We start from the raw sequence: 26528 nt of genomic DNA, 5'->3' as shown, positions 1-26528 counted from the left end.
GCAGTCATTGGGGCAGAACCAGTGAAAATACATACACCATTAAAGCACATACACCGGAGGGAAGGTTGGTGAGGGAATGCCAGACAAAACAGGCAAGTTTTTGCCTACTAGTAGAAGACAATGATAGAGGGGGACAGACAGGCTTTGCTGGGTTGTGAAAAAATAATTCTAAAGCTGCTGTTAAAATGTAATGTTTAGTTGTAAGCAGACTACTTAGGAAAGTGGTGGGTCTTTCAGTGTTCTCATGAGGTATCCAAAGGACCACACCTATTTCCTGCTTTGAAAATCTCCTGAAGGTTCTTTTTATTTTTTGTAGTACTATCAAGTCACAGCTGATTTATGGTAACCCCATAGAGTTTTCAAGGCAAGAGAATTTTGGAAGTGGTTTGCCATCTTATGCCTTGGCATAGCAACCCTGGAATTCCTTGGATGTTGCCAACCCAAATATGAACCAGACTGATCTTGCTTAAGTTTCTCTCTGAGATCTGGATGATAGCCCTAGAGCATCAGTTTTCCAGATGTTTCAGGTCCATACCTCCTATCAGTTTCAACAGCATGGCCAATTGGCCATGCTGACAGAGGCTGATGGGAATTGTAGTTCCTGAACATCTGGAGAGCCGCAGGTTCCCTACCCCTGGCCTAGAGCTATCCAGGTCAGGGCAAGACTCTTTCTACAGAGGTAAAATAGCTTTCTACACGTGGGGAAAAAGATGGAAAAATGTAAAATGGTACAAAAAGAAAAGCTTCATGTACACATGCGTTTGACATCATGTTGTTCATATGTGATTTTGCAAGGCCCACTTGTGCATTTGTTACAAAGTCGCTGTTTTCCTTCAAAGCAGCAAGCTATTTGCTGCAGACTTCTCTATGAAAAACCTGCTTCTACAGGTGGGACTGGATTTTCTGAATTGATTTCTCTGACCAGCATAACAACCTTTTAAACATTGGTTCATTAGATCCATGGCCATTGGCTTTAATGAATCAATACAGTTAAGTCTGATGAAATATCTCTGCTTTGGCTTCTTTAAGTTTAATTTAACCTCGAGATAAAATGAAGCTGGATGGACATAAATATTCTCCCATTATACGCCAATCACCTAAAAGTCATTATAGGGCATTACCCTCATTCAGTCAAGGAGGACAGCCGCCAGTGAAAGACGAAAACAGCTGCTGCCTGCTGGCTATTTTCTAGTCCTGTTTTCTAAACCTCTAGAGTTTAAACATCATTAATATGCAAAGCCTTCAAATTCTAATAGTTTGGGGAAATCTGCACAAAACATGTCACACTGTGTTGACTGGAAGCAGTGGAGTTATTCCTATATCTGTCTTTTATTGTAGCAATGATACATCCTTCTGCCAAACCACAGGATGGGCTGTTGCTGAAACACAGCATTCCATTCCAGTACAAGTCCCGCTCGAGTAAAGGACTTTTCCAGATGATTGGATAAAAGTCTTGATATATCATACACAACAAAGGCCAACATAGAAAGCTTTGCTGGAAGAGACACTCTTGCACATTGTTTCACAATTATTTTCACATTGTCAAGGACAAATTTTGAATGAAATGGTATGCTAGTTGTAATATAACCACTCGTCTCCTCCTCCAACAAGAAAGACAGGGTTCTTCTAAACACTTACTCTAGGGTGCCAAGCCTAAAAATTTCCTTTTTCTTCTAAAAATGTGTTTCATTCTGAAGATACGTATTTGCAGAAGCACTGTGCCAAGAGCTCTGTAATCTGGAACCAGAGTGAACAGGCAATTTTATTGCTTTTTTGACTTGTCCAGCATCTTTAAAGACTTGGGAAAAGACAGCTGTTTGCCTGATTCTCAATATTATGACAATCCCTGTCCCACATGGCCTTTGCCATGTGGCCTTTGCAGGTTCCATGAGGTCCAGCATAGCTTTCTTAGGTGGTGAAAAGGGACCCCTTCTTCCTTTTTTTCACCAGAATAAAAGTTGTATGGATTCAACCCGTTGTTACTGAATGCACCTGGATCGGAAGGTATATAAAAGAAAAGGTTCTGAAGATACAGAACCATGTAGGTTTCATATAAAATAACAACAGCAAGCCACAGATGACTTATGGTGGTCCTGTAAGGTTTTCAAAGCAAGAAACATTCAGAGGTTGTTTGCCATTGCCTGGCTCTGCATCACACCCCTGTTCTTCCTTGGAGGTCTCCCATCCAAATACTTGTTTAGCTTCTGGGAGCTAACGAGATCAGGCTAGCCTGGGCTATCCAAGTCAGGTCAACAACTGCCATACAACACCGCAAAGGAATATCTGGTTATATCACAAAAGTTCTTCCGTACACTTCCATACACTTGATCAGGTTCTGCTGGTAATTTTCTTTCTTGGTTGTTTTATGTTGATAGTTCATTTCTGACTTTTACACGGCAATTGTTTATTCTGCAAGCAGCTTCAGTTTTCATTGTTAAAGAAAACATGAAAGGATAAATAGATATCCCCCAATAAGGTGGATTCATACCCTTTAAGAAGAGAACACCCACTGCATGCCAAGAATGGCTGAAAGTGTACACAGATACTTCAAAGGGAAAGAAGCTGTTGAACAAGGCTCATTTCTTCGTTTCTCATTTTATTTATTTAACTTAAGGTTCATTCAGCTATTGTTCATGCATGAATTCCATTCCTGAATGCTCCAAGGATGGTTATAGGGGATATTGATTTTTCTACTTTGCACCTTTTCCCTAAACATCTGTTGCTCATTGTAAGAAACAGTGTTGAGGTATGAATGTTATTCCACTGGCAACTTTTTCTCCAAGAGGTATGACAGTTGTAGACTAGAGGTGGGGTTTTTTTTTACATTAATGGACTTCAAAATAGAACCGGAGCAAGTATGACCCTTTTGTACGTGTTTGGCTTCCAACACTAATCCTTCAAGTAGATTTTCCAAGGTCAGTTTCTACTCTTGGGTGTGTATTAGTTCTGGCCGTTTCCGCACGGGCAGAAAATGACGGCCTGGAGACGGTAAAAACGCCGTCTCCAGGCCGCTTTATTCCGTGACGGGGCGAGCTGCAGAGCGCAGTCGCCAGCCACCCCGCCTCGGTTAATTCTGCCAAGAGTTTCACGCGTGAGATTCCTTATAACGCTGGAACCGCTTCTTTCGAAATAATACTACCGAAGCTGCTGCTGCTTAACGGGTAGCGTTTCACTTCAGCCCCACCCGCAGGCACTTACCTTTGTCCCTCTGGCATTCTCCGGGCGAGTCGCCTTTTGGCCTCCGGGCGCCAAGGAGGTGCGTGCGATAATAGGGCGGTCCCTGTGGCCTGGCGACGCGTCTGAGGCCTCCAGGACACGCCGGGCGGGCGGGCTCAGCGCGCGCCGGGCGTCTTTCCATTTTCCTTCCTGTGGACCGGTCTGCGGCGGACGGTCCCAGCCAGCCTTCGGCTCGGCAGGTGCAGAATGCGCTGACTCCAGCCGCTCACTACTGCAAGTGAAACGGCCTCTGTGTTCTTCAGCCAGTTGCCTCAAGCTATTGAAGCATTATAACTTGCAAAGATTTGCTATGGGTTTCTGGGATAGATTTTGTTGGGTTAGACACTGTTCAGAGGTAATGAAGGAACTCAAAAAGAAGCCATTTCTACTGCTATTAAGACAGGTAATTCAGCTCACTTGGAATTTCCATTTTGACAATATGGCAGCCAGAGGGCCTTCACATGTTCTGTGTAGTAAGTGCCTTGGTTAACTTGGATTCCTTTCATGAAATCCATTCCTTGATAGGAAGTAGAGTCCAGAGAAAGCCATTGCACAGGGCCTCCCACCACAACCCATGAAAAGCTGGTGACAGATATCCCCTGGTATTGTTGCCTGCATTGCATTCTGTAAGTCCAAGGTTATTGTACATCATTTTAACATATTGGTTATTCAGTTATTAGGCAGAAGACTGTAATTGTGGTATGAAGGTTATACTTTTTAGGAGTTTGGAGCATTTAATAGTTTTTTATTTCTTCCTAAAAGTGCATTCTTTATTGTTGTGACCCATGTGTAGATTGTGCTTGCCCAATTTCAGGGGCACCTCCTAGATAGGGTTTATGAGGTAATTAGTAGCAACAAGCAGCATTTCCCATCTGCTGATGAAAAGTGTTATAAATTGTTTTTATTTATTTAAGTAATTTGGAAATTGCACTCTTTATATACAGTGCTATTTTTGTACAACAGTGTTTGTTCCATGTAAAAAGAATGAAGGGTCAATTTCCTCCTCCGTCCCTGAAACAAGCTCTCTTTCCACTTCTTACACATAAGCGGGACACAGGTTATTGTAATGAAAAAGGGACTCATACTTATCTGTCGAAGGGTGAAATATATTTGGTTGTACAGAAAGTCCTAAGCTTGCCCATGTATAAATAAACAGGAGGGAAGGATTCAAATTGAGAAGCTGAGTTACTGAAACAATCTGATCCATAGTTCTGTGGCATTTACCATACTGTGCAGAAAATTATATCCTATCCAATATTAATTATACCTTTCCAAAACAGGCACAACTATACCAAGCTATTTTATAAACGTGTGTTTGTGCACAATTTGGAATATTTCTATTCTGTCTTTCATCTGGAAGGATCTCAAAATAGCTACAAAAATATATGATAGAATGTGATATACCACTTGGAAGGGAAGGCAGCAAGGCAGAGGCGTAGCTGGGCCAAACTGCGCCCGGTGTGCATGCTACATTTTCCGCCTCCCATGCCCTCCCGCAGCGCCCCCTTCCCCCTCCTCCCTTCCCACACTTACCTTAGTTCCTTTCCTTTTTCAAAACTTTTTCAGGCTGCAAAAGGCCTGTTCTCAGTAAAAACTGCCTGAGGAACTATACTTCCCAGGAGACCTTGTGAGCCCCAAGGAACTGTAGTTCCTTAGGCCGTTTTTACTGAGAACAGTCCTTTTGCAGCCTGAAAAAGTTTTTAAAAAGGGAAGGAACTAAGGTTAGTGTGGGAACAGGGGTGGGTTGGCGCCATGGGGGGCACTGTGGGGGAAGGGGGAGGGGCCTGGGGCGATTTTTGCGCCCCCAGGCATGCGTCCGGTGCACGGCGCACCCCCCCTTCCCCTTGTAGCTCCGTGACTGCAGCAAGGTAAAACTCGATCTCATCAGATCTTGGAAGCTATGCAGGGTCAGTACTTGGAAGGGAGACCTCTAAAGAAGACTGCAGCTGAAAGCAATGACAAACCACCTCTGCTTAATTACTTGCCTTCAACACCCCACCAGGGATCATGAGAAGTTGGCTGTGACTAGGTGACACTTTACACACATGCACAAATGAAACAGTAACCATAATTTAGACCTATGTTGAAGTGAGACCATTGGCCCCTCAAGGCTGGTAATATTTGCTATAACTGGCAACAACTTTCAGGACCTTGGGCCAAACTCTTGCCTAGTTCAGATGTTTAATCTCTTTTAATCTGGAGGTTTTGAATCTGAGCACTTATGAATGCAGCGCCTGTGTCTGCTTTTGACTTCTTACAGATACTTACAGAGTTGGCCAGAGTGACTACCTGACAGGACAGCAACATGTGGATCCAACCCTGCATGCATCACTACAGCTTTATATACCACACATCATTTATCTTGATAAAAGAATAATTTCAGGAATGTGTGAATCTACATTGTGAAAAACAATTTTATGAGTAAAAGGGGCTAATTTTAAATTTTTGTTCGCATATTAATATATGTATATGTGCACACACGTACATCTGCACTTGAAAGTCCACTGAGCTACCGAAGGAAACTGGTGTGAATGAGAAGATCAATTTGCTCCTTTGCAAAAAGCCATAAGTATTTCCTCTATACCTGGTAGGGGAGAATCCTTTATACCCTTAGATAAGAGGGACTACACTTATCAGGCTCCCGCCAGTACGGCCAATTGGCCATGCTGCCAGGGGCTGATGAGAATTGTAGTCCATAACATCTGGAGTGCCAAAGGTTCGCCACCACTGCTCTATACAAATAAGTTTTAAAGATGCTTTAATGAGTAATTTTGAATCTGAAAAAAAATGGAACCTTACAACGGAATCAAAACCAGACATTGCAGGTAGGCAATTAAATTGCAACGTACAATCTAAGTTCAAAAAAAGCTTTGATTGTTCTTGTTAATAAATAGCCAAAGCTGAAATGTAAAAGTCAAAGCAAGAAAAAAGGTTAAAGATTCCACATACTTTGTTCTATACTGGGGTTTGATTTCTGTACACAATGAAATGCTTCACTTACATTCTTGGCAATTTCCTCTTTGAAAGGATGCATGAAACAGCAACCACAATTCCAATCAACAGCAAAGCTAATCCAATGCTCAGCTCAGTCCAAATATCTGCAGAAACAAGCAACCAAATGAGATAAGTAAGTAAATAAACACAGACAATGACATTTCTTGAAGTTATTTCACTGATTTAAAAAAAACACACAAACCCACCATTTTTCAGGGATGAAGTCAAAGAAAGCTTAGTTTTTATGTGGCAACGGTTTCCTGTCCATTCTTTCTCACATCTGAGGACAAAAGAAAAAAATGTTGTAGGAATTATGAAAGGAAAATTCTAAATATCAGCCTGCATGATCAAAATTAGAGAGCCAGCTTGGTGGTTAACGTGATGGACTTAATCTGGAGAATTGAGTTTGATTCCCCACTCCTCCACATGGAACCTGCTGGGTGACTGTGGATCAGTCGGAGTTCTCTCAGAACTTTCTCAGCCTATGCAGAGACAGGCAAACCACCTCTGAATGTCTCCTGCCTGAAAACCTCAAAGAGGTTATCATAAGTCAGCTGTGATTTGATGATGCACAAATCCTAGCGAAAGCTAGGATGCTCACTGCCCTTTCCAGAGCTGTTGCAGCCGTGTCCAAAGGCGAGGGAATACCACATAATCCGGTACTGGATATTTTATGTTTTCTTCCTCCCACGAGAAGCTCAGAAATGTTTAAATTGTTTATGTCTAATTGGCAAGGTGGGATTGCATCCTCGTTCAGTTGGATGTTTCCGATCAGTAGGCGATTCCATTTCTGTCTCTCGCCCTGTGTTTGTTTCCTTAGATGTTGTTGGAATACACATTAATCAGAGTTTAATGCAACACAAATAGAGGAAACATATAGTACAAAAAAAGAAGCCAATTTGGCCCATTTATTGCTTTTAAACATTTTTTGCATGATGATATGTTGGGGACCTACGTGTGAGCTCAGCCTTCAAAGTATCACTGGACTTCTGCTGTGTTTTGCAGCAGAACAAAAAAGAAGGCAACAGCACTTGAAAAACTAACTGCAGTTATCCCAGCATGGACATCACTGAGACAGAACCAACCCTCTTGGATGAATGAAGGGGGAACCCTAAAGGGAAGTTACAGATGAGGTGGAAGGAGGTGGGGCAATGAGGTGGGGCAATGAAGACGGGGACACTGTTGTGGAACAAGGTGCAAATTATGAAGGGGGCTGATGCCAAGTTCTTCTGTCCAGTATGGGACCCTGTGCATGTGAGAGCTGCTCGTAGTGGCCATGGAGAGACATGGGTGAATCTTACCTAGTGCAGCATGTTCTGAGTGATGCCCAGGTAGCAGTGGCGTAGTGGTGAAGAGCAGGTGCATTCTAATCTGGAGGAACCGGGTTTGATTCCCCGCTCTGCCGCATGAGCTGTGGAGGCTTATCTGGGGAATTCAGATTAGCCTGTGCACTCCCACACATGCCAGCTGGGTGACCTTGGGCGAGTCACAGCTTTTTGGAGCTCTCAACCCCACCTATCTCACAGGGTGTTTGTTGTGAGGAGGAAAAGGTAAGGAGATTGTAAGCCCCTTTGAGTCTCCTACAGGAGAGAAAGGGGGGATATAAATCCGAACTCTTCATCTAAATCCAAAAGTTGCTTGGGGCAGACTCTAGGGCAGCCTTAAATCAGAAACTTAGCAGAGTTGGAGGGAGACCTATCCTGTGAGCCTACTGCAGTGGGTCTGTGCTGGTGGAAAGGGCCAGTGTAGTGGCATCAAGGTACTGAATAGGTGACCATTCTACTTACACCCATTCTACTTAGCAGCTAGTTGGTTCCATGAACACATTCACCCCCTTCTTAGGATCATCCTGTAAAACATGCTGGTAACTTCTTTTTCAGTTCAAAAATTGGCATGATACTTTTAGAAATAATTGCTCCTGATCACAACAACATTGGTCACCATGATATCATGCCAGCACTGCAATTAGAGATATGGTGACAATTTAGCTTTAAATCGAGTGTTGAAGTGCTGGCACTTTGTAACATAATTTCTGATGGAGAATTTGACAGCATATTTACACTCAAGCACTCCTTGGGACAAAAGGTATTAGATCCAGTGCAAAAAAATCTATTTGTTTAAAATTCTTCTCCAAGCAGAAACAGATGAAAAAGACTGAAGCAGCTCCTTGTGCTAAGTCAGGCATTGTACTTCCATTTGCAGCTCTGCTTGCACAAGATCTTGTGCAGTGAGTCCAGGGGGTTCAGGAAGTGAACCTAGCAACTTTTTATTCACAAAATGGCTCCCTCAGATACAGTTTGGGAGAGTGAGGGGACTAATGTGGGATACCTTGCATAGGTTTGTAATTGTGTACATGTCCAAACTCAGATGGGTGTTGAAGATGTTGTACATTATGTGCAATACCTTATACAAGCAGAATTGTACTACATAGATTACTTTTTTCCATTTGCACATTACTAGATCCAACTTCTTATCCAAAACTATTATCTCTTTCACACACATTGTGCCTTTCCACTTGAATCAACACCTCTTCAGTAACATTTTAAAGGCAATGCTGCCATCTGCCCATCCTTTAAGGAGCTCAGATTGGCAATTCACAATTCTTCCCCTATACACAATTTTCCCCTCATGTCAATACAGTAAGGTACATTAGACTGACAGAGCTTGTAACTTGGGTCATCTAGAGAGCATGGCTGAAGGCCAAACTAGATATAATGACATCTATGGGTCCAACCCATGGACATAGCTGCAGTGCAGTAGAATGAGGCACTCTTCCCTCTGTACCATTTCAAGTGCCAAAATGTCCCCCACACAGCTTTTTTGGCACATGAAAAGGCATTGGGGGGGGGGGATGCATGGCAGTATCACATCATTAGGTTTAATTTGGCCCAGTGTAAGGGTTTGAATCCAGGTCACAAGTATTCTAGTCTGACACCCTTACGTTAAACAAAGGAACAAATACAATAAATATTAAAAAATTTAATAGAGGAGGGGTGAATGATGTATGCTGCTTTTGGTCCCCATTGCTAAAAAAGGCGGGATATAAATAAAGCAAATAAATAAATAAAACTTTAATTTCTAGCCTATAGTGGCTATTGCTGAGCAAAACCTTTTACATCTTAGAATTGCTGCTCGAAGCTTCTGGATGCTGGGACATGATTTTTTAAAATTTATGTGCAAAATAATTTCAGAATTCCTAAGGAAAATGTAATGGGTGTACAGCCACATATTTTAAATGGTGTAGGATCCCACCACTACATATATTCCCAGAAGGACGGTAATCATAAAGTGGAAAAAATGTGGATGCACAGATTGAAGATGAAAAAAGCAGGAAAAAAAGGAGCAACCTCTGGAAAGGAAGACGCTGGCAAAAGAAATAAGAAAGCAGCATCTCAAGAGATTGGGTGGAACACTGATGAAATCAGGGAAAGAATTACAGAGTCAGCTGAAGGGGAGGGGAAGGATGCTGAGAAAAAAGAAAAAAGTTAACAAGGCAGACCTTTGATTTTCTGTTTACAGTACAAAAAAGCATTGTAACATACTGTTAAGAATAAGTGTTCCAAACAGATATCAGATTTGTGATTATCATCACCAGATATGCAAACAGGAAACAGGAAATGAATACCAACATGTGGATATTCAAAATGTTGGATGTGAATTTTGAATACGGTCCATAAAATCTAATAAATTTAACTACAGCGAACACGCATGATCATTCCCATTTGCAAACACCACACATTTACCTTTGCAGATAAATGCCCAAACATACAACGCCACAGTGTAAAAAGATGGAGTTATCTACAGAAGTAGTGGTACTGGTTTCATACATACCAATTTGGAAACCTGACATCTACCTCATAATAGTAGCCAGTCGTCCAGCAAAAAGCAAGCGAAGCTGCTTACACAATAAAGTCAAGTAGTCTGGGTGTACTAGTTGGCCACAATCAACCAATTAACCTTTTTATTGTCATAATGTTCTTGCTGCTGGAAAATCCTTGGCTTCTCATTGTCACTGTAGTTAGTATCCTTATGCAACAACATTTGATAAGCAATAGTCAACAATCATTAGGCTTGTGATCTGAATTTTCTCTGCTCACAATTTTCTCTATGAATCAGGCTGTCTTATTCTTTTCATAATTAATCATGAGCCATTCTGGGAGGCGACATCTTGCTTTGGCACTTGAACAGTTGACATTTATCAGACCAGGCAGCTGAGAATGGAAGCTGATCTTGGCGCATGCTCAGAACTTAATGACTTCAGCCCTTTACTCCATCTCAGCAACACACTGTTCCTCCTTCCTGATAGTTGAAATCGACTCAAGGTTGTATAGATGGCATGGTAATTTACTGAAAAACTGCTGGGATGGTGGGCAATCTAGCAATTTAATCATCATCATCAAAGTGCCGTGCAGTTGCTTAGGCAACATTGTGTGACTCTCCAGCAGTAGAATTCCCAAATGGCCTGTGACAGCATCCATGCAATGAAGCATTATTTGCTGATTTAGAATTCTCCAGAGAAAGGCATCTCCCCACCCTCCATCATCACTGGAGGAAGCTCATAATGAACAGGTCAAATATGATCTAGATGAGGTTGGAGAGTTCTCTACTTGCTAATAAACAGAACTTTTCAGTAGTCAGGTCAACAACTGATATTTTTTCTATGTTTGCAATAGCTGGATTATATTTAACAAGGAAGGGAAATTAGAAACATTCTCTCTCCCATGTCATGTCTGCTATCAAGCTTGGTGTCCTAGGTAGTTCACAAATATTATTCACAAATAATATTGTGAATAAAGACTTTCCAAGGAAGCAATCAAGTACGTCTCCTCTGTGGAATTTGTTAATTCTATACCGAAAAAGGAAAGAAGAGACTTCTTAATAAGCTTCCCTGCTAGGGTCCAATTTATTTTGAAGACAGGCAATGTCAGAAATTACCAAGTAAATTCCCTAGGCCACAAAGATCTAACATTTCCACATAAAATGCAAGCAATTAATTCTCCTGGACTAATTGCTTCATGACTATCAGCAGCACATTGGGTAAGTGTGATTTATTTTAAAAATGTCATCCATTTCCAATTTGAAACAGAGAGAAACCCGTTCTTCTATACTTTCACAAGGTGCAGCCCTTCCCTGATGCCATATGTCAGATGGACTAGATCAGGGGTCTGCAACCTGCGGCTCTCCAGATGTTCATGGACTACAATTCCCATCAGCCCCTGCCAGCATGGCCAAATGGAGAGCCGCAGGTTGCAGACCACTGGGCTATGGATAGACAGCTTGGATATTATAGGACTGTTGTATCATGAATCAGTCACAGCTTTGCATTTGAAGATATACCAGCATATACTATGCCCTCCAGACACTGAAATATAGACATTCAAGTACTGAAGAGATTTACAATATTGCAGCAATGAGGTCCAGCCAGTAAGCCATCTCCATAGGATCCATTTTGCAATGATTTGCCAGAGGATGCTTCAAATATTAATTTCAAGATACACATTTCCCTAGAGTCCACACACTGTCAAAAAACAAAGTAGCTCTTACCCGTAACTATTGTTCATCAAGTGTCTTCAGTGCATTCCAGCATGCTGAAGACACGACAATGAATTAAATGTGACAAATAAATTGACTTTTGTTTTCATATAATATCTCATCTGCATCACACTGGATTTACATTGGGTGATTGCTGTTGAACAATACCAAGCAGTCAGGTTTAGTTGAGTCATGGAAGTCAGGTGGTATCACATCACCCAGAGGTTGCTTCCAGGCCTACGGTTATGAATCTCCATTTGGGACTTTAGGCTTCCCCCCTCAGCTGAGACTCTCCCCTTCTCAAACCCCCCTCCTCCTCCTCAGACTCCACCACAAAATCTCCTGAAATTCCCCAACTTCCCAATTTCCCAAATAACCCCAAGTTGCCTTCCCTCAAAGGTTAAAAAAAAAGCCTTGGATGGGGCTCTCTGCAGGTTTGAGGAAGATCTGTTTGCCTGTTCACAGCTCCAGTAACTGGATTTAAGAATCCCCAGATTTGGTGAACTTTGCTATTAGTATGTAGATTAAATTAGTGAGCATGAACAAATGATATGTGGATGCTGAAGTTTATTTGGGGAAAATGAAAACAAACTTAGCTATGCAGCCACCCACTCACAAAATTCTTGTCAGTTGGGCCTTTTTTTAAAAACAACAACAACACAGGTTTTACATGTAGTGTTATCAGCACTACAAGCTCTTCTTCAGCCAGTCCATTGCCAAAGCCTTGTATCTTGTTTATGTTTTTAGGCATAAGATGTCGCCGTTATTTATTTATTGCTTTAGCTTGAACTACAGGCTGGATTTTTCAACTTAATTGAAATCAGCTGAGTTACAAGTAGGAGCTGTAATAACAACTTTCTTCAATAAGCATAGCTCTATTAACTGCAAAATCGCCAGACATCACCGCTTTTGGTTATATCTGTATTACAGCATGCTTGGAAGCAGAACGTGGCCATTCATCCCTATCAAAGAATCCCACGTATCTGCTGTTGATTTTGGAATATCTTTCTCATGAATGAATCTGCAAAACGATGATAAAACTAAACTGTCAGTTATTTTATCGGGATGAGCAATGATGGTATTTCATTGTATGTATTATGCCACACATTTGCTAGAAATAATTCTGAGATAAAAAGTGCCCTTCTCTCTTTCTCACTCTTTTTGAAAAAAAAATCTCAATGTAGTATTCTTGTCAGCTGAAATAGCCTACTTGAACTGGAACTTGCTTATACAGGACATTATTCTTGCCAGGTGGATTGCAGTACGTTTGGAGAGAATAAAAAATTACCAAACAAATGTAAATTCATCTACTCACACGAATGACACAAAACAATATTGCTTAATGCTGTTTCTTTACAATGAACAAAACATTTTTTGCAAATTAACATTATTGGCAATGCAAATATTTTTAGCCTGATATATTTAGACCTTTAACTGTTTGTTTGCCTGTTCTTCCTCAAACCATAAAAGTGTTATTGGAAAAACACATGATGTTTTGATAGAATTACATTACAGAGAATACCTGAATGGAGTAAAAAGGCACCAAGATCTGGCAAGAGTGATTTCAATTAATATCTGGGAAAAATCCATAAGGGTTATTTTAATGTTATTTTAATGGCAGACTCCCTTGCCCCCCCCCCGCCCCCCCACTGGCTGGGCTCCAGCCAGCAGTCCCTTCTGCCCTCCCCTCCAGGTAGAGGCATAGCTAGGGAAAATGGAGCCTGGTGCAACATCTGAGTTTTGTACACCCCCCCTCCCCCATGGGAGGCTGATGTGATGCTGGAATCCACCCCCAAACAGCATCACTTTCAATGATGTTTAAACTAGGGAGCCCAGATTCTCCTTTTAAATCCACCTTAAAGGGAGAATCTGGGGTCCTAAGTTAAAACAACAATGAAAGTGATGCTGTTTTGGGGTGTATTATACCCCACCCTGAAACAGCATCACTTTCAATGTTTAAACTGGGGACCTCAGATTCTCCTTTTAAATCCATGCCGAAGGGGGGGGGATTTAAAAGGAAAATCTGGGGAAATTTGGAGAGTGCCTGCTGTCAGGGGTGCAATTGTTAAGCTAGCTGCACCAAACTTTCAGGGTATCTTCAGGAGACTCTCCTTCTGATACCACCCAGGTTTGGTGAAGTTTGGTTCTCTTGAGTTATGAACGCTCAAAATGATAGCCCCATCTACTATTAGCTCCCATTGGAAACAATGGGGATGTGGGCACCCCTTTTGGTAGTCCATAACTTTGGACCCCCTGAACCAAACCTCACCAAACCTGGTATCATCAGGAGAGTCTCCCAACAGATCCCTGAAATTTTGGTGCTGCTAACCTAAAAACCGTGTCCCCTGCAGGCTAAAAAAAAAATAGAAAACACCAACTGGGGGTCAGAGCTTCGGACATGTAATGGGGAGGTTTGAACCCGAAAACCCCGCCCCTTACCTACATTCTTGTGTTGGCATTAGAAATTAAGGATTTGTGGTGGCATAAGGTTGGCCTGATCTTGTCAGATCTCAGAAACTAAGCAGGATTGGCCCTGGGTAATATTTGGATGGGAGACCACAAAGGAATACCAGGGTCATGATGTGGAGGGACACAACAGCATATCACCTCTGAATTTCCCTTGCATTGAAAAACTGGGATTGCCCTAAATCAGCTGTAACTTGACGGCACAGACACAAAAAAATAAAGTTGTTATATAGATATTGTTACATGTGGATCGCTAAGATGAAGCAGGAATGTTCTCTGGTGATGCTCTCGAGCTAAAGGATTTTTTCTTCATATTTGGTGGAGCTGCTCACTTGTACAACAATACTGGTTTGAGACATACATTATAATTAATAGAACAGTGGAATTTAGAGTGCCATGTTGTCTAATTATGATTCTGTTTGGGCAGCTGGAAAAATGGTTAGAAAAATTTTCATGGAGATGTCCTGAGGAACTTGGTAGTAAAATGAGCAAGAATTCTTACTGCAAAGTCTTTGGATGGGGAAAGAAGACGTTTCCCCATTGAGATGTGGTTTAGAAATCATTGGCTTAATATGGTTATGGCAAAGTTATAGTATATAAACAAAAAAGCCACATTCTAGGGAGATATTTGTCCAAAGTTGAGATCCTTTTATTAAATTCTGGCATAATCTTGAAACCAGGGGAGGATGTCAAGGCAGAACTTTTGCTATGTCTTTAAATTGGGTAATAATACATTAAATGTTCAGATAAGTTGGGTTTACAAAAAGATTATTTATGCATTAAGAGACTTTTTTTGCATTGAATGATCTTTATTGTATACTCTTGTACTTATATATCATTTGTCATTTGTTGAAATGTTTTTCCATTTAAAAAAAAGGAATACTGTGGTTACCGTCATGATGCCCATGAGATAAATCACAGGATCTGTAGTCACCTCAGGATGGAAATGAAAGTACACAGCAACCTTGGGAACAATTCAGTGCATGCTGATATCATTGCCAGTGACCAAGCATAGTTTCTCTGGGCCTGATATAACTTTACCAAGTAAAATCCTTGTACCCACAGAGTTTTCCCATACATACAGTCTCAGAAGAGTGTTAGGGAAATGTTTTTGCTTTGGGGGGGGGGGGGAGATGGCAGAATAGAAGAGTTTCAAGTGAACATAAATATTCTAAATAAATAAATAAAGAAATACACACCAGTTTATCATACCACACAGATGAATCTTATGGGTAGAAGGATAAAATATATACAATTTAAATTAATAAAATAATATATTGGCAGAAACGTAGTGCAATCCTGAAGGAGAGTCACACAGTTCTAAATCTTGTGTGTTGAGTGGGTTTGTATATCTGCTCAGGACTGCCCTGAATTTTGGAAACTGATCAAATTCTCAGTGTACATTTTCACATAAAAACCTGTTTGTGAATGCAGAGCCATTAAAAATAATCATGACTGTTTATGTAACAATATCTTCAGAAGAAACTAGCTCACAGTTTTTAAATAGTACATGTATAAATCCACTTCTGATTTTCTGCGGTGATATCTTACTATCAGCCCAATCTGTATGTGTGTGTGGGGGGGGGCGACCTTAGGATGTAGTGCTGCTTTGCACTGATGTGTTTGCCCCCACCACCAACACAAGGGGCAAATGTGCCAGTGGAGGAGGGAGATATGTGGGTGGGCGGCGTGCACACCTTAGCCCTACCTGTGCAAAGGCTGGAAGTTCTGGCCCCTGAAGAACTGTGCTGGTGTCCAAAATGGAATGGAAGTCAGGATGGAGTGGGTGGGCTGGGGCATTCCTGAGGGGAAAGTTGAAATTAGTAGGCTTCTACCCCGGGCTTGCAGTCAGTTGCGCCACAGCCCTGGCCTTATGGCACTCTTTCGGGTGGCATAAGTTCATTGGACCCAATGGAAGGCAGGGAGGTTTATGCTCTTTTCCTCCCCGGACCTCTGGAAAGCCCTCTGGAAGTGGTGGCGCAGCTGCGGCCACACCCAGCTTCCTCCACTGTCTGGATTGTGCTATTAGTAGCACATGTGTAGTGATCTCTATTTATCATCCTCTGACAGGCATAAAGTCAGGAGTACCATTTCCTTACAGATTTCAAAGGTGAAAGGAGAGTAATTGGAGTCAAAATTCCCTCCTGTATCTCAACAATTACAGTAATGTTGTCAACAGACCTAAAGCACTCACCTCCTTTTTTTAAAGCAAGGGATTTGTGCTAGAATATAGAAAGGACAATCCTAGAGAAAGCAAAGAAGTAAGACCCATGCTATTCAAAAGGGACAACTCCCAGGAATGTGTTCAGAGGATTGCAATCAGATGAAACTAGTCGCTTATTTGCTTATTTTATATATAGAAGAAATCCAGTAAACACAGTCAGTTGAAATAGTGTTCATAAACAAAGTGTTGATTGCATCAAAGAAAAAAAGATGGTTTGGTATAGATTGTTGTTGATTGTACTCTCATGCTTTCTAGAAGGTAGAATTTTTATACAGTCTACAGTAACTAAAGTACTACTGATTGTCATGACCTTAATCATTCAGAAAGAAGCATGACATAGTGGAGCTGCTAGTGACTCTCATTACAAGCATTTTCCAAGTCTGGTGAAGTTTGGGTCAGGGGGTTCAATTTTATGGGGCCCCATTTTTTCAGGAAACAATGGAGAATAGATGGGCACCCTCTTTGGAGGCCCATGAAATTGGACAACCTAGCCCAAATGTCATCAAACGTGGGTTCTTGCAAGGAGAGTCACGGTGTAAATTTGGTGCCTCCACATCAAAGCAAAGCCTTCCCACAGCCCCACAAACATTTCTCATAGGGTTTAATAGACCAGAAATTTTTCAGTTATTCAGGGAAAAACCCATAATAAACAACAAACACACACAACCCGCCACCACATGCACACATCTTAGTGGGGGGATTTGGCTTTTTTTTAAAAAAATAATAATTCTGAAACATTTAAAGTCTATTAAACCTGAATCCAAAAAATACCAAAAAAATTGTGCACATTCCAAATTATGGAATGATTAAGACATAGCTTTGGTGGTGGGGAAACCAGTGTATGATCCTTTCTTCCCTGATTGTACTTCCCCCCTTGAAACCACATCTTTTGAGCCCAAATCCTACACTTCTGTCCATGGATCAATAGGCAATGAAAGCCTGTGCAGTAGGCTGCATTTCAAGCAGAAGGTTTCAAACAACCTTGTGGTGCTGGATGTACACTAGTCAGTAGATTAATTCTGTTCCTGCCTCTTTTGATTGAGCACCTAGACCTAAAGCCTAATGAAAAAAATTACTTCAATTTCAGCACTTTCCAATCTGGAATGGGTGAAAAATTGCCATAAGGGGAGAAAAAACTTCTCATCAGTCTGCTATACAAAACTTTTTTTCATACCAGAAAAGGCTAACAAAAGCACACCCTTTGGTAGCTGATTCACATTCTTACTTCAATCAAAATGTTACTCCCTCCTCCAATTCTGAAAGCTGAAAGAGAATTTGATGCATTAGCATGTTTAAAAATAAATAAATAGAAAACAAAGGTTTTAACAAAATATGAAACTACAGGATCACAAGGCGTTGATGAGTAAAACAGGTTTTAAAGTTGAAAAAAGGTGAAATATCTGAGTATTACGTTGACAAATATGAATTACAGGTTATTCCCAAATAACTATGGCCGTTTCCGCACGGCCGTCGATGCGCCTCCACGCCGGCAAGAATTCTGCCGGTGTGGAGTGACTTCCGCCTGCCCAGCACGTCTTTGACCTCAGGAAAGCGGCGGTTGACGGAGTGGCTCGCATGGAGCCACCTCTGCCCCCTTCCTGTCCGACTCACCGTGTCCGTGCGTCGGCCTGCTGGCCGTCGAAGCCCGCCGCAGCTGCCCTCCGACCTCCAGGGGTCGAGGACAGGCATACCAACAGACCTTCTGTGGTCCAGCGAAGAAACTGGCGTGTTCCAGTGATTGCTGATGCGCTCTTTGCCGAGTGCATGATGCCGGAAAAACAACCGCTTTAAAGGGTTGTTTTTCGGAAGCGACTGGCAGCCCTGGGAGAGGGAACAGCGGCAGGTCGGCTGCTCGCGGCGCTTCAGGTCAGCGCTGCTGCTTAGCAGCAGAAAGCGCCTGTCTGGCTCAGCTCCCTGGGAGCGGCATTTTACGTTCAGGAAATGCATAAACGAAACGTCTTGAAGCGATATGTCCAAAACATGGAATGAAGTTGAAAAAAAAAGAGTTGTCAAGGTAGAACAAACTAGACATGCCCTTCTGAGAATAAGGGACAAGTTTAAACCTAGACTATGTGAAAAAAAATCAGTGGTGAGAATATTATTTGTGCAAAAATGGAACATGGAACCTATCCAACTGAAGAACGACTTCTGAAGTTGCTGGAACTGTCCAAAATTGCTAAACATACTTCTTTGATTGGAAAAAAAGAACTTATCTACATTAATTGATAATTGGAACCCCCTGATAGGCTTTTTTTTGGTAAGACAGAAAAAAATGAATTGTTGATTTCTGGTTTTGAGGAATAGAAGAACAAGAAAATAATGAAGAATTAATGTTATCATTGTAATTAGGGAGCATGTAGTAAATTTTTAAGTGGGTGTATATTTTGTGCAAATGAAATTGAGGGCTTTTAATGTACTTAATGTGTACCCTTTTATTGTTTGCTTGGTTTTTATTTTTACTCCCCTTATGCATGTATTTAAAGTTCAAAAAAGAGGAGCCCCTCCCCCCATACTACTTCTCCCATAGGAACATTCTTATTTAAATTTGTGTCTCTATGTAGCACAAAAGAAATCCAATATTCATAATGTTGTCATCTAATTTAATCTTAACTTGCCATCACAAAATCTCACTGGACATATAACAGCCCAATCCAGATTTTTTTTGGAGGAAGGAGGAACTGGCAGAGGGCCGCATCAGCACGTTGGCCCCCTCTGCTGGTGCAAGGGGCATCCCTACCAATGGAAGGGGCAGAGGTGCCGGTGCTTAGCCACTGCTCAGTTTGCCTGCAATGAAACCCAGACGTTTTGGCTGTGGCAGAGCAATGGCAGCTCAAATGGACCAGGGTGTTCCTGGGGGTGGAGCCAATGTTAGGCCCTTCCAAGACGGGTTGTATCGAGTGGCCTGGGGACGGGCAAAAACGCCGCCCCAGGCTGTTATTTCCGCACAGGTGGCGCTTGCTGAAACGCAGCAGCGCCGCACCTTGGCTGCCCTTCCTCCTCCTCAGGGCGGCGTTAGTCGCCTCAAAAACACCTCGCTTTAAAGGGCTGTTTTGAGAAAACAGCGCAGCCCGCAGCTGTGCTTAACGGGTAATCGGGCGAACACGCAGCTTCTCTCTCACTTCGCCGTTGCTTGTTGTCCTTTTCCTAAGATTTCTCCTCGCCGTCCCTCCCACCCCTGGAGGCTGGAGTGGGCAGCGGGCGGGCCAGGAGTGACAGCAGGGCTGGCGGTAGCGACGAGGTAAGTGGGAGAGGGAAGGGGAAAGCGGCCCTCTGCTGGGGCCGCTCGCACACTTGCGTGCGAACGGCCTCCACCCCCATGCCGGCAGAATTCTTGCCGGCGTGGGGGCGCATAGAGGCCCATGCGGAAAGGGCCTTTGCCAGTTTCCACCCCAGGTTTGCTGCCAGGTGTGCTGCAGCCAGGGTCCTAGATTCACACCTCCCTATAGAGAGCTTACTGGTGGTTGGAAGGCTTTTCAGATTTTTTCCCCCTCTCTCTGTGCTGCTGGGAAGTTCTCTGGAGGCAGCAGGGCAATGCAGGAAGCATCCCCATCCCCAGGAGCAGGATTGTGCTCTAAGTAACCGAAGCCATTTCGTGGTCTTTTAAAACTATCTTCTAAACAAGGACTTCAAAAATATACATGTTTTGTTTTCTTCCCATTTTATCAGTGGGAATAAATCAACCATTGAAAGCAATGACAGTATATTGAGACTCAAACATTTTAAAAAGTGTTTGAGTTATCATAACTGTTCGTATCCAGTATACTATTGATATAAATATCACAGATCACACCTTCTGCATTTCATGGTCTTTTAGGCCTACGATTTACATTATTTCCTTGTTGCTAGAGGTATCACTTGATGCATCTGATGAAATGGATTCTAGTTCATTCAAGCTTATAACACAAAAAAAGGGTAGCACAAATTCCTTTTTGGTTATGATAAACAGTCTGACTTTTCTGTTTCATCCATTTCTGTGTAATTGAGGTTCTTTTCACTTTGACCCTTTTACATTTCCCTTAATACCTGCATACATTGTTTCTTCACATTGCCCTAATACAGTTTACATTCATGAGGTTTCTAGACACATGGAATCATTTTGTAATGGACTTCAAGTGACAGAATAGTCAAAACTAAGGCTACTGGTCTGAATCCACTGAATATGTTAACGTAATGAAACCGCCTGTGAGCGAGCAGGAAAGAAGAGATAGGGTTGTTGTTTTTTTAAAAAAACTTTATTCCACCATTATATACCAACAATGATTGTTCTGAAATATTCTTTTTACTAATCATTCTCCTTACTTCCTTTTACTTCTGCTCATTATAATATAGTACACTCACAGTGCAACCCTGAGGTAGTGGTGTGACTTTGGCACTGTCATAATTCCACCTGCACCAGGACAAGGTACATTTACATTGGTGCAGAGGTACTGACATTGGCGCCATGTGGCAGTGTAACATCTGGATGCCAGTACCACTGTGGCACTACAGTGCCTCTGGTGCAAGAGGCCACACCAGCACCAAAGCGGGTGGCCCCAGGGGTAGGACTGGCATTTATCAGCTTCCTGGTCCCTTTCGTCCTGTAAACACCCTTATTTTCTGATGCAAACTTATGCCAGCAAAATCAGTGGTGCAGCCTAACTGCCAAATGTCTGACCTAGAGACAGTTTCAGTGGGCCATGTTCTTTTCTTGATTCAATTTCGTGGTCACCTACATTCCCCAGGCACAGAACAAGTGGACAAATGCTCTCTCCCAGAAGCCAGAGTATCACAGTACGGGCAATGCACAATCCATCCCAAAGTCCATCTTACCAGCCTGATCAATAGCCAGGGATCTGTCAGTGGGGACTCTCAAAAAGCAAATCCAGCAACATTAGGTGGCAGACCCTTGGGTCCAAAACCAGAAGACTGTGCCCCAACTGGTCAACAATAGTGCTTTGAGCGTATCTTTCAAGATGGTCTTCTGACCCATTGTGGGCATCTCTACATGCCCAAACCCTTGCAAGCAGATGTTCAAAAAAGAGATGCTCTGCCAGCCAAGCAGTCTGGTCAGTACAAAATGCTGCACCTGGTCATAAGGTTGTTTGGTGGCCTCAAGACAACAGTAAGGTGCAGAGATACATGGTCATGTGCAACTTCTGCCATCATGCAAAGACTCAGCCTGGCAAACCCCATGGTCTTTTGGTTCCCCTGCCAACTCTATCAGGTCCTATTTCCATAGATTTCCATAGACTTCCAATATGGAGCTGCCCAGGTCCCACTGGCACCAGAATTTCAGAGGAATCTGTCAGAATCTGACCCCAAGTGGATCATTAGTGGGATCTATTCATTGTTTTCTTGGAGAAGGTCAAGATTGCCAAATTGCCTCTCCTTTTCAATCACATGCTGAATGAAACTAGTCCACATTTCAGGAGTCACTGCACACACTCCTTCCTTGAATACATTTTTAACATCAAGTCTAAAGGTGGTGTTACTTATTGTCACATGTCCTTTTATCCAATTCCATGCCAACTCAATGAGGTTCAATTCTGCAAGGTAAGGAGGGAGGCAAAGCATTTGATGACCAGCAGCAGCAGCCATTGTGTGTGTTTGAGCCAAAATGAATTTGTGCAGAACCAGAAGAATGACTTGCTCTGGCTCCAAAGAGATCCCCTTCTCCATTAGCCATGTCCTGATAGAATCCTTTTTTGATGCAGTCGTTGGGATCTTCTCAGATCTCACAGAGTGATAAGAGGCTTTATCCATGATTATTACACTTGAGGGAGGCAGTTTCAGGAGCAACTTGGCAAACCCTTTTTTGCTGCTGTCCCCATTCATTTCCCTAAGGTAACTGCCTGTTGCTTTAGACCGAAAAAGAAGAAATGAATCCTCCGCAAACACTTCCTTGCTCCCAAAGTGAGTGCAAATCAAGCAATTCCCCTTCTCAGGTGGCTCTTTCAGTCTTGAAGACATGCCCTTCAGGAATGTCTCCTTAACCAACTTGACAGTTTGGTCTTGCCAGCATCTTGAGTCTTAATGCCCCCATGTTCACCCACGTCTCGTCCAGAAAAATAATCTTCCTTCCCTCGGAAAGAAATTGGTGAATCTATCTCAGATATCGGAGCCTCCAAGTGAAGATTTCAGGCTTGTCAGTCAACATAGAATCCTTATGTAGGCAAAGTCTATCTCTTTGAAAATGAAGTAAAGTGTTGTTATTTGAAATGCATAGCAGCTCAAGGTCGCTGTTTACATCTTGTTTACATATTTTATTCAGTGTCAGTGGCTCATTTTTGAAGAAATACCTATGTACTCAAATTACGCAGCAAGAAAAATGGTCACACTTTGCGTTGCTTTACTTCGCCCCAGATTTGCAAAGTCGTTTCTTGCCTGGCATCCCAAGAGTTGATCCTGCTCTGCGTGCAAAAATGAATGATAATTCTCATATTCATTCAGAACTATATTTTAATGTGGAAGCATACACTTTTCTCACCTCAACTGACCATGCTACACCTCAACTGATCATGCTATCATCTTCATGTGGAATAGTGTATGTAGAGCTTGCATCAAATTGCCAAATATATTCAGAAGGGTTCATATTCTATAGCACCTAGGAGGATAATTTCATAATACCATTTTTAAAAGTTCATTAAAACAAAATAAAACAAAAGCTTTCATTGTCCTTCTAATTGTCATTCACAACACAACATCATTTCATGCTTTTCTGAGTGTGACCCACTGAAAAAATATACACAACTTTTCAATATAGTCTCAAAGGATAGCCATGCAGTAGAACAATTAGATTTGAGTCCACTAGCCATCTAGTGTTCAACAAGAGTTTCAAGGTATAAGCTTTCAAGAGTAAAAGCTTCCTTCATCAGACACAGGCCGTTTCCGCACGAATGCGGAAGCGGCCGGGTCCAGCTAAACTTCGACGCATACGACCCGAGCGATGTAGGACCGTCCGCATGGAAGGCGGTCCTACAAGGAGCCGGAGCAGCCCGGCAACCGCGAGAGCTCCGGGCGCCTGGCCGATGGCGTGTCCCCAGACCTCCGGCGCGTTGCCGGAGCCTGGGGACATCGCCCCCTGGCCCTGCGCGCTTTACTCCAGCGGGCGCAGGGTAAGCGGGAAGCGTGTCCCCAGGTTCTCGGCGACGCGGCCGTTCCAGACACGGTCTGGACAAGGTAAGTACAGGGAGCAAGGGGGGGGGGAAGCGCTGGGAAGCTGCTGCCGTTCGCATGGCAGCGGCTTCCAGCCAGCGTCTCCCCAACAAGTGCGCTTCCGAGGGCACTGGGGAAACGCCGGCGTGGGGACAGGCGGGCGGCGCGAGGGCGGCGCGGCTGCGAAGCAGCTGCGCCCCCTGTGCGAATGGCGGCCTGGGGACGGCGGTTTTGCCATCCCCAGGCCGCCATTAAACGCCCGTGCGGAAATGGCCACAATGGAAAAATAAACCATTTTTGCTCAGCATTTAAACTTTTCATTAGCTCTTGCCTCTAAATGCTAATATGGCTTTTTAGGTATTGCTGCTGCTACTGCTGCAGCTAGTAAACTGTTAGCCAGGCGGTTTCAATAAAAAAAATCTTTTCCTGTTTCTCTGGTCACCCACACAGCAAAAAGGAAGTTGAACTGTTTGCTGACATGTCTCTTATGGTTTGGGCCTGTGCCTTCCTTTAGGAGCCTGCTGCCAAATGTTTGGTTTGCACAGACAATACATGGTGGGCGGTGACTTCACTGGAATCTGAGCACTTAGAACAGAAGAACTTAGCAGTGGAGACTGCAGACAAGTCATATATGTGATGATTAAGAAAGTATAACTTTTAAAGCAGGAACAGATGTGCTTATTTTGAGGCGGTTAGAAGTAGAAGCAAGCAGCACGCCAGCTTCTAAAACTATGGCTTAGCCAATCATGCAAACATTAAGCAAATGTAACCTTCTCTCATGGCATTTCCTAGTCAGAGGGCTCCAAAGTAAATGCAAATGGCAGTTTTTTTGATCCAGCAACCTCAAATCTCCTTTCTCTTTCTGAACTGCATATAGTTGTGGTTTGTCTGGAAAACAAAACTTATTTCAGAACGATCCGTAGAGCTTAGGCATCAGAAGTTACTTGATCCATTCCCATCTCTCCCTCACACGAACTGAAGGGAAACAAAAGATCAATTACAAATCAATGTAGAAACGAAAGATTAGCATGCGTGTTTGCTGGTGTTGTATAACTGTACTGCTTCCATCTACAGAAACTGAAAGAATCATGCAGTGCCCCAGATGTTCATATTCTATTATCATTAATAAGATTGACCCATGAGGAATGTGTATTATGTAGTGTGTGGTCCACTAATCGCTAATGTTGAATGCCAACATTCCAGTGGTTCTGGACTTCATGAATCCTAATAAGGTGATGCAAATGTATTTCCTGTGTTGTCATAAAGAAATCACTCATATTAATCAGTACCCAGGGATGGTTCCACTTCTTTTTTTGGGGGGGGGGGGAGCAGGTTCTTGACAACATGTTAATCTGTGGCTTCCTTGAAAGTGCTAATGTCTTGAACAGGCATCCTGCTAAGTAAGCAATAATGGGACTGCAAGGAGCTGCTATTGTTGTTCTGCTCCTCATTGCCTGGGTGAATGAACAAGCAGCAATACCACCCCCCTTCACCTTGCTCAGGATTTTTTAAAACAATCCAAGGAAAACCACACATAAGTTCACATGGCATATATATAGTTTGGTGCTGAGATCTAATGAGCTTCCTTAATCATTCTAATACCTTTATAACAGCATCATTAACCTGGATGTTATAAGGCTCCAAGAATAACCTTCTTAGGTGACAGGAAGTGGCAAACCCACTATGAGGATGTTTCATGTCCACCAAACAATATCAAAGTCAGTATTTCCATTGTCAAAGCATACAAGTGGTGCTGAATGAGAGCTCTCACTAACTTAGGATGAATGAGTTCCTCCCTACAAAATCAAGTGATGATCTCTACATGTGAAACTGTTAGAATGAACATGAAATTTACTGAACCTGGGAAATTCTACATGCAAAGAATGTACTCTGCCACTTAGGTGTGGTCCTTTCGCTTTATCGAACATCACAGGCAGAATTTCCATTATCACCTATCTCAGGACCAATAGCTTGAATCTAGAAGTGTCATTGCTTTTACACAGCAATCTTCCATTCGTGAAAGGAATTTGCCAAGAGCAGAAGAACGCTTATGAATGCAAGAGTCTTTCATTAGCAGAAAGGCAGATTTGGCATGATGAGCGGCAAATCAGTAAATAGTATTTACATACCAAGCTAAATACATGTATGTGTGTAGCATTCCTTAAAATGCTGCTATCCGGGGCTCACCTGACTGTCTCTTCTACCGGAGACCCAGGTGGCCCATATAACCCGGGTTGCTTTTTTCCACCTTCGTCAGGCCGGCGGTTGGCTCCCTTCCTCTCCCAAGCGGACCTAGCCACAGTGGTCCATGCAACGGTCACCTCCAGACTGGACTATTGTAACTCGCTCTACGCGGGCCTTCCCTTGCGTCTGATTCGGAGACTAAAACTGGTCCAACACGCGGCGGCATCGTTGCTTACAGGTAGCTGCCTATCTGTGGAACACATCCAGCCCGGTGCTGCTACCAGCTGCATTGGCTCCCAGTAGAGTTCCGAATCATTTTCAAGGTGTTGGTGCTGACCTTTAAGGCTCTACGTGGCTTGGGACCCTCGTACCTGCGAGACCGCATCACCCCATATGTCCCTACACTGCCTCCTCCGCTCGGCTGAGGCCAATCTTTTGGTGGTCCCTGGCCCCCTCAATGATGCTGCTTGTTTCCACACGGGCTAGGGCCTTTTCTCTCTGGTCTCCGCCTGGTGGAACACTCTTCCACCAGCCATCCGTTCTGGACCTTGGGGAGTTCGCCAAGCAGGGCCTGTAAAACTGAACTGTTCACTGGCCTTTGGAGGGACCAGCCGCTGAAGGTGCCCCTTTAGCTCTTAACACCTGAGTCCTTCTACCTATTAGGACTCGCCACTCTTAGGGGAGGATTTAAAATTAGGGTATTTGGACGCCTCTTATTATTCTACTGCTGTTTTTTAAAGGTTTTAACCATATTTATTTGTACTGAGATTCATGTTGT

At 42.9% G+C, this 26528-nt stretch overlaps 1 protein-coding gene across 1 annotated transcript in view; it reads right to left on the bottom strand.

Moving 5' to 3' along the window:
• MALRD1 (MAM and LDL receptor class A domain containing 1) overlaps positions 1–26528 on the bottom strand; it is a 268644-nt gene that overhangs the window by 13945 nt on the left and 228171 nt on the right. Inside the window, exons 30-31 of the mRNA XM_048510491.1 lie at positions 6417–6490; positions 6218–6314 (exon numbers count right to left, since the gene is read on the bottom strand). Coding sequence (XP_048366448.1) covers positions 6218–6314; positions 6417–6490 — 171 coding nt within the window. The remainder of the gene's footprint in view (positions 1–6217; positions 6315–6416; positions 6491–26528) is intronic.

The sequence above is a fragment of the Sphaerodactylus townsendi genome, linkage group LG11 (assembly GCF_021028975.2).
Source record: "Sphaerodactylus townsendi isolate TG3544 linkage group LG11, MPM_Stown_v2.3, whole genome shotgun sequence".
In the NCBI taxonomy this organism is placed as follows: domain Eukaryota; kingdom Metazoa; phylum Chordata; class Lepidosauria; order Squamata; family Sphaerodactylidae; genus Sphaerodactylus; species Sphaerodactylus townsendi.
This window is presented reverse-complemented; position numbering and strand designations above follow the sequence as displayed.